Source organism: Ovis aries, chromosome 1, assembly GCF_016772045.2.
Source record: "Ovis aries strain OAR_USU_Benz2616 breed Rambouillet chromosome 1, ARS-UI_Ramb_v3.0, whole genome shotgun sequence".
Classification (NCBI taxonomy): Eukaryota; Metazoa; Chordata; class Mammalia; order Artiodactyla; family Bovidae; genus Ovis; species Ovis aries.
In genome coordinates, this window is record NC_056054.1 from 70,762,140 (window position 1) to 70,770,289 (window position 8,150).

The window sequence follows — 8,150 nt, forward strand, 5'->3', positions numbered from 1 at the left end:
GGGGCAGTTTCCATCTCAGTGGAAAGTTCAGCGTCCCCCAAATAACCTGCAGGATTGCCCAGGGAGGCTGGCATACCCATTCAGAAGGACCCCACTGGGGGATCCCCCAGCCAGCCTCCTCAGGCTGAGTCGGGGAAAGGGCCGTGGGGTCATCAAGCAAGCTGGGAGGCACAGGACACAGCATCGCAGGGAGAGTAGACCCTAACGACACAACTCACCAGCATGGCTCTGCCCCTTGCCAGTTCAGACTGGCAGCTTCTCTAACTGGGGAGCACAGGGCAAGCGGGCCCAGCAGACCCGAATGACACAGTTCGCCAGCATGGCTCTAACCCTGCCTGTTCAGATCAGGAATTACTCTAATTAGCACCAAAGAACAGAATCTCCCGTTAGCTAAAACAGAAGGTACTGCACCAGTCGAATGGTAATGAACTTTATTAGTCGCCACCCCCAACCCCCAAACTTATGTTACAGAAATTATGAAAGTTCTTTCCTACCTTTGCAGACAACCAGAGGGAAAAAAAAAACAAAACAGCCCCCAAACTCCAGCAACCCCTCAGAGATAAGGCAGGGCAGAGGGCAAGTTCCAAAAGGCAGTGGCTTCAGTGAAGCGATATTTAAGCAGTGCTCCCAGCCAGCAGTCAGACTCCGTGGTCACACACTGGCCTGGAATGTAACCTGGCCGAGCGCACACCTTTTCCGGGGGGGGGGGGGGGGGGGGGGGGGGGGGGGGGGGGGGGGGGGGGGCAACCATCTGGCCTGACGTCAGGGAATGTGGGGAGCCACTGGCGGGCGGAGGGGCAGGGTTTCCAGCCATCTTCCGTGTTGAGTGCACCCCACCCCCACATCTAGGTCTTTCTGGACCTGCAGCCTATGCCAAGTGTGATAAGGCTTAGCGAGCTCTGCTTTCAAAGGAGAAGCCCCAAGAGTGGCTCTGTTAGCTTTGTGTTATCAACATGGAGACTTTCTAAGCTTTCCTTTCATTTTTATCTTGAAATTTTTTGTTTTGTATTTTAAATTCAGGTTGTTGAGGGTAGACCAAGGGCCTTCCTTCCCAGCACTGTTCCTAGCAGGGGTTCTGTGGGTCACCCTGGCCCTGTTCATATTAACTCCCTACTCATTAGTTCATCAACCAACCCCTAACTCCTGAAAGAACAGAAGATAGCGTTTTAATATTAGGCTGGTACAAAAGTAATTGCAACTTTGGACTGTGAATTTTAAATCTTATAACTAGGCTCAAACACATCTTTATTAATCAAAATAAGAACCATTACAATCAACATGTTTCTTTGCCAAGGAGAAATGTTTGTTTATTCCCGTAGCATAAAAATCCATGCTTTGAGATTCAATGAACGCTTTTGGAAAGTATTTTCTGCCTCCTGCTGGATGTGGAAGCATTTTCCCTGCGAAAAATTGTTGAGATGACTGAAGAAGCAGTAGTCAGTTGGTGAGAGGTCAGGTGAATATGGTGGATGAGACAAAACTCTGCAGCCCAATTCGTTCAACTTTTGAAGTGTTGGTTGTGTGACATATGGTCAGGTGGTGTGGAGAAAAACTGGGCCCTTTCTGATGACCAATGGAGCTTCCCTGGTGGTTAAAGCATCTGCCTGCAATGCGGGAGACTGGGGTTCGATCCTTGGGTTGGGAAGATCCCCCGGAGAAGGAAATGGCAACCCACTCCAGTGTTCTTGCCTGGAGAATCCCAGGGACGGAGAAGCCTCAGACATGAGTGAGTGATTTCACTTTCACTTTTGATGACCAATGCCGGCTGCAGCTGTTGCAGTTTTTGGTTCATCTCGTTGATTTGCTGAGCTTCCTTCTCAGATGTGATGGTTTCGCTGCGATTCAGAAAGTTGAAATGGAACAGACTGGCAGCAGACCACCAAACAGTGACCATGACCATTTTCTGGTGCAAGTCTGGCTTTGGGAAATGCTTTGGAGCTTCTCTTCAGTCCAACCGCTGAGCTGGCTGTCGTCAGCTGTTGTATATAATCCACTTTTTGTTGTGCGCCACAATCAGATTGAGAAATGGTTCATTGTTGTTGCAGAGAATAAGAGAAGATGACACTTTAAAACGACAATTTTTTAAATCTGTGGTCAGTTCACAAGGTATCCACTTATCAAGGGTTTTCATCTTTCCAGTTTGCTTCAAGTGCGGAAGAACCAGAGCATGAGTTCTTTGGCAACTTCCCACGTAGTTGTAAGAGGAGCTTCGAAGATCCTCTCAAATGATCGGTGTCAACTTTCAATGGCCGGCCACTGTGCTCCTCATCTTCAAGGCTCTCATCTCCTTTGTAAAACTTCTTGAACCACCACTGCACGGTACAGTCATTAATAGCTCCTGGGCCAAATACATTGTTGATGCTGCAAGTTGTCTCTGCTTTTGACCCATTTTGAACTCAAATAAGAAAATCATTTGAATTTGCTTTTTTTCTAACATCATTTCCATAGTCTAAAATAAATACAATGCACAGCCTCATGCCAACTTTTCTTTCTTCGCAGTTAGATAACACGCACAAGGACTCCTCACTGCCTGAGAGACAAGTCCCGTATTAACCCAGGGCACGTCACTTGTAATCGACGGTGGGGCTAGCCCAGCATTCAGTTTTCTGAACTCTTCTCTCCAAGATCCCCCAAGGGTCAGTCTGCAGCCCCCAGGCTCTCAAAATCTTCTGTCTTAGGAATCTCATCTCTTCTGACCTAGTCAACACCCTTTCTGTGTGGATCAAGTCCTCATCTAAGCTTTCAGGACTAACTTTGCTCCCTAACTCCAGAGCTGTTGCTGGACACTGGCCCTTTGCAAGCCCACAGTCGCATCTCGGATGGAGCAACTGGTTTTCCTCCAAAGTTGACCCACTCTGGTCCCTCCTTTGGTATCTGACTTGCCCGTCTCCACCTCCCCACAAGCAGAGGTCTCAGGAAGCCTGGCTCTGAGCCTCCTGACTTTCCTTGCTATTCCATCTGCATAGCCTCATCCTTCATAGCTCACTAGCTGCCTTCCTGCTCCTCTCCCCTCTCACCCTTCTTGCACATCACCGTTCTGTCTTGTTCTCAGGACACTCCATTCCCCATGTTAAGTCTTTGAGGCTTCTCAAACCCCTCAGTCTGGCATGAAAGCCTCCCTGATTTGGTGGGGTCAGTTCCCTAAACCTCCCTCTGTCAGCCCCCTGCATGGACAGACCCTTTGTTCCAGTTCCTCCAGTTTCCGCACTCTGAGCCACGCTTGCCCTTTTCTAACTCTGCAACTCAGGCTCTGTCCGAGTCCCCTCCCTCCAGGGGGACACCCTCCCCTCTGCAGCATCTATCCAGATGTCCCCTAGCTTTCAGACCAGCCGGAATCCTTACCTCCTTCACACGGTCTCTCCTGGCCTTCCCCTTCCTCAGCAACTGCACCATTTTTTTTTTTTTTGGCACCAACTCAACTGGCAACTGAGCTTCCCAAGTAGCACTAGTAATAAAGAACCCACCTGCCTCAGGAGACCTAAGACATGCAGGCTCGATCCCTGGATTGGAAAGATCCCCTGGAGGAGGGCATGGCAACCCGCTCCAGTATTCTTGCCTGGAGAATCCCATGGACAGAGCAACCTGAAGGGCTGATCCATGGGGTCATAAAGAGTCGGACGCGACTGAAGCAACAGCACAACTGGGAACTAACCGCACAATGTCAGTGTCAGCGACTCCAGTGATACCTGGAGCCCCATTAACATCTTTCATTGTTCCTCTGCTCCCATGGGAAGCTTGTCTGCTGAGCAGAGCTGGCCCTGGCCAGGTGAGTGCCCCCATGGTCCCAACACCACCCGAGGAGGCCCCGACTCACCTGAGGAGGTTGCCCCTGGGCAAGCCCTGCTCTCGGGCCTGGGTGCTGCCCACAGTGAGGCTCAGCCTCTTGGCCGCGTCCGGCCTCCCCTCTGCAAGGCTGCCCTCGTGGGCCCGGTCTGGGGAGGAGGCTCCGTAGCGCTCCTCCAGGCAACGCAGGGGCACCGTCCTGTTGACGGGCTGGAAGATGATGGCTCCGCTCTGCTGCGAGATGGGCCGCCGGTTGCCCACATAGCAGCGCACCAGGCCAGGGATGGAGTCGAAGCTCTCCATTTCAAACTGGTACTGCACGCGGCTGTAGGCCTCGCTGAGTCGTACCACTGTCCGGCGGATCTTGAAGTGCTGAGGGAGGTTCTTCCACTGGCAGGTCAGGACGAAGTCTCCCGGGCTGGACAGAGAATCACGAACCAGGAAGTCACCATCTCGCCGCATGAGGTTTTCTGACACCTTTGGGACAGAACGGTGAGTGAGGAACAGGCAAGGCAAGCTTAGCTCCACTATGGACAAGGCTATAATGTCTCTTCTTCCTCAGTCGGCTCTTTGTCAAATTCTGAGAAGACTCATTCATTCATTTATGAACTATCTGTTGATCACCTACTGTGTGGCACCACCGACTCAATGGACATGAATTTGAACAAGCTCTGGGAGATGGTGAAGGACAGGTAAGCTTGGCATGCTGCAGTCTCTGGGGCTGCAGCGTCGGACGTGGCTGAACAGCAATAGCTGTGTGCCAAGTACTTGCAGGCTCTGCGTTTATATAGTGAATGAAGCTGAGCCTCCACTGGCTCAGAGCTTCTGTTTTTACTGGAGAGCTTCTATTCTAGTAGGATGAAAAAGGAATAGGTATGCTATGTCAGATGTTGTAAAGTTAAGGGAAAAGTAAATTGGGATGGGGGCTGTCCTTTTAAATACAGTTAGGAGGGTATCAGGAGATGACATCTATGCAGACCTGAAGGATGTGAAGTGATAAAACTAAATAAGAAAATTTGTGTCTGGTGGGTCTGATTCTTTCTCTCCCTGCAACACCTGGAGGAGGAGGATGTTGGTTGTCATCTATGGGTCATCCTCAGAGCCCTCTCCAAAGAAACCCCTCTCCAGGCCTGGTGGGTGGGGAGGAGGAGGGTCTGCATGGAGGTGGAAGCCAGGGACAGTAGAACCAGACCTCTGAGAGTGGCTCTGGGCACACCGATTATTCTGTGGGCCTGGAACAAAGTGGCTAGCCTCATCCCACAGAGTTATTGGGAAGGTTATATATTCGCATACATAATATCTGAGGCATCCCTGCTGGCTCAGTTGGTAAAGAATCTGCCTGCAATTCAGGAGACCTGGGTTCTATCCCTGGGTTGGGAAGATCCCCTCGAGGAGGGCATGGCTACCCACTCCAGTATTCTTGCCTGGAGAATCCCCACAGCCGGAGGAGCCTGGCAGGCTACAGTCCATGGCTTCGCAAAGAGCTGGACACAACTTAGCAACTAAACCACCGCCACGTAATATACACAAAGCACTAGTACAGTGACTGGAACATAGTAGATGTTAAAAAAATCATTAGCTATAAGGATACTGAAGTTTGTAACAAAAGGAGAATTTAAATTGTGTCCTAGAATGGTTGTTCCCATAGCTAGTCTGCCTGGGTTTGCATTCTGGCTCTTCTGTGAGACAAGTTACGTGTACAAGTTACACTCCATTACATCATCTGTGAACTAGGATAGTATCTCCTACAGAGTAGCTATAAAGATTTAAAGGAGTAAAGCGTTAACTGTGTATGTGTTAGTCAGAGTCGTGTCTGACTCTTTGCGAGCCCATGGACTATATAGCCTGCCAGGCTCCTCTGTCCATGGGATTCTCTAGGCAAGAAAGCTGGGGTGGGTAACCATTCCCTTCTCCAGGAGATCTTCCCAATGCAGGGATTGAACTCAGGTCTCCTGCATTGCAGGTGGTTTCTTTACCATCTGAGCCACCAGGGAAGCCCTAAGAGTTAACTATAATGACCATCATTATTGTTACAGTCTTTAGATATACAACCTAGCTGATGTATAGCTGAAAATTTATACTCATGGCAAGTGGGAAACTAATTTCATGATTATGATAAGGAGAATGATGGTGATGACAGACATCAGATTTATAAACTTTGACAAGTTTTCCAGGACCTGCCAACATTTGATCAGCTAGCTCAGAATAGTATGTTACCATGGTTACCTTAAAATTGCATCTTAGCCTTAAAAATGTTTTCACACAGAAATTCCGCTTCTTGGAATTGAGCCTGAGGAAATGATGATAGTGATGACCGTGGCAGTTATCTTAAAGGTGTTGGGAGAGTGCCCAGTACAGAGTGGAGCAAACACATAATGGGTGCAGACAGTGGGGGCTGGTTGAGAACAACATTTCAGAGCAGGAGAAAATTCCCAGGTTATGTCATTAAGGGAAGAAAGTGGGCTGCTGAGTTATAGGCAAAATGAGCTCAAGCTTGATTTGGGAAAGTCTGGCAGGATTCATATCAAAATATTCATAGTGGTTATCTCCAGAAGGGAGAATTATGGGTGAGAGTTTAATTTGCTTCTTTTTTATTCTATTTTCTATAATCAATTTTAAGCTAAAAGAAGAAAAACAAAGTTGAAATAAGAATTATTTCTTTGATGGTGCTGAGAATCTGCTACATTAAAAAAAAAAAAAACCCATGCACAATATGATGCCCCTCTCCCACCCCCCCTGTCCTGTCCTGTGGTCCTGAGTGATTGACTGGTCGGATCATGTTACAATAAAAACTCAAGGAAAATTCTATACCTCAATTCTGCACTTATTTTTCAATTTCTATACTATTAAATACAAAAACATTATTCATGGCTAGGACCCAAAGGACAATCACACAAAGTATATTCTGGCTATGAGTCTGTGGTCGCGGGTAAAATTCGTCTTCCCCATTTCTGGGCCAGGGGCCGGATAGGGGAGTCAGACACGACTGAGCGACTTCACTTTCACTTTTCACTTTCATGCATTGGAGAAGGAAATGGCAACCCACTCCAGCATTCTTGCCTGGAGAATCCCAGGGACTGGGGAGCCGGTGGGCTGCCGTCTATGGGGTCGCACAGAGTCGGACACGACTGAAGCGACTTAGCAGCAGCAGCAGCAGCAGCAGAGAATGAATAATTGCCGGCCCCACTAGGGCACAGGCGGCCTGTTTCTCTGGGTTACCTGCCCTGATGATACCCTCTTTTCACCTGAAATTAAACCACGGCCTTAAGAAGGAAGCAGGCTCCACAGGCTATGAGGCTGCAGGCAGCTGGCCAGGAGTTCAATTAGCTGAACCACAGCCCGCCCTCATATTCCCCGAGGTGCCACCCTGCATGGCTGCCTCCCACTGGGCCCGTGTTTACAGACCGCAGAACAACTGCTTTTCCTTCATCCCCTCACTGGCCACAGGCAAATGGACTTTGAATTCTGACCTTAGCTCTTCCCAAGATCTCCTTAGAAACGGGCCTACGTTAAGTCACCGCAAGCCACTTCATATTATTTCGTTTGGGCTGAACTGGAGCTTGCTCCTAACAGCCCTGGGCACATGACCTTGCGTGCAGGCAGGTACCTGTCGGGGGATGCGGCCGTGGTACCAGGCGTGGCTGCGCAGATCCTCACTGCTCAGCAGCAGCTCCTCCTCCAGCTCCTTCTTCAGCCTCTCAGGGGTCCTGTCCATGACGTGCCTCTCCTTGGAGAACTGCAACACAGGGTCCCCAGTCACCAGTGACCTTCCCACCCTGCTCAGACTGGCGAGCCCAGGCCAGCCACCCAGAGAAGACAGCCTTGCAGTCAGCTGCTTTGCTATCAAAGCAGTATATCCCCAAAGCCCCGGTCAGGTAGGGGAGCCTGGATAATGATTACAATTAGCTGTGACCTTTCATTTCTCTGGCTGCAAGTGTGCAGTAAAATTTTCACCTGCACACAGGGACTATGACAGCAGAGTTAGCCAAGCTGCTCCTTTTATTGCTCTGCTCGTGAAGCAGCTGAAAACGTGGGGAGCAGGGTGGGGGGCAGCAGGGAAACAGATGTGTGGGGCATGAGGTACATCAAAATTGCTTAGGGAGCTTCCTCGTTCTCCTTCTGAACTGTCCTGACACACAGCTGGGAAGGACACAGTCCCCACCTGGCCCTGGAGGGACAACACTGTCCAAAGTGCTGCCTTAATGACCTGAATGTTTTGCTACTGGCCAACTCCAGTTCAGGACTGAGTTTGCTTTTAGAAACGTTTGGAGCAATTGAACAGAGTAATGTCTCCTGCATCTACTAACAGAAGTCGGAGTTTGTGTTTTGTATGTGATTTTAATTTCATTTTTCTAATATTTTTTTTA

At 49.4% G+C, this 8,150-nt stretch overlaps 1 protein-coding gene across 8 annotated transcripts in view; it reads right to left on the reverse strand.

The window, feature by feature from the left end:
- BCAR3 (BCAR3 adaptor protein, NSP family member) overlaps positions 1-8,150 on the reverse strand; it is a 222,219-nt gene that overhangs the window by 23,137 nt on the left and 190,932 nt on the right. For 6 of the 8 annotated variants that reach the window (XM_060411939.1, XM_042251086.1, XM_042251089.1 and 3 more), the window contains 2 exons: positions 7,391-7,519; positions 3,815-4,260 (listed from right to left, as the gene is read on the reverse strand). In XM_060411939.1, coding sequence (XP_060267922.1) covers positions 3,815-4,260; positions 7,391-7,519 — 575 coding nt within the window. Of the gene's footprint in view, positions 1-494; positions 671-3,814; positions 4,261-7,390; positions 7,520-8,150 lie in introns of those variants that run through there. The other 2 variants (XM_042251091.1, XM_015092123.4) reach the window with 2 other exon arrangements.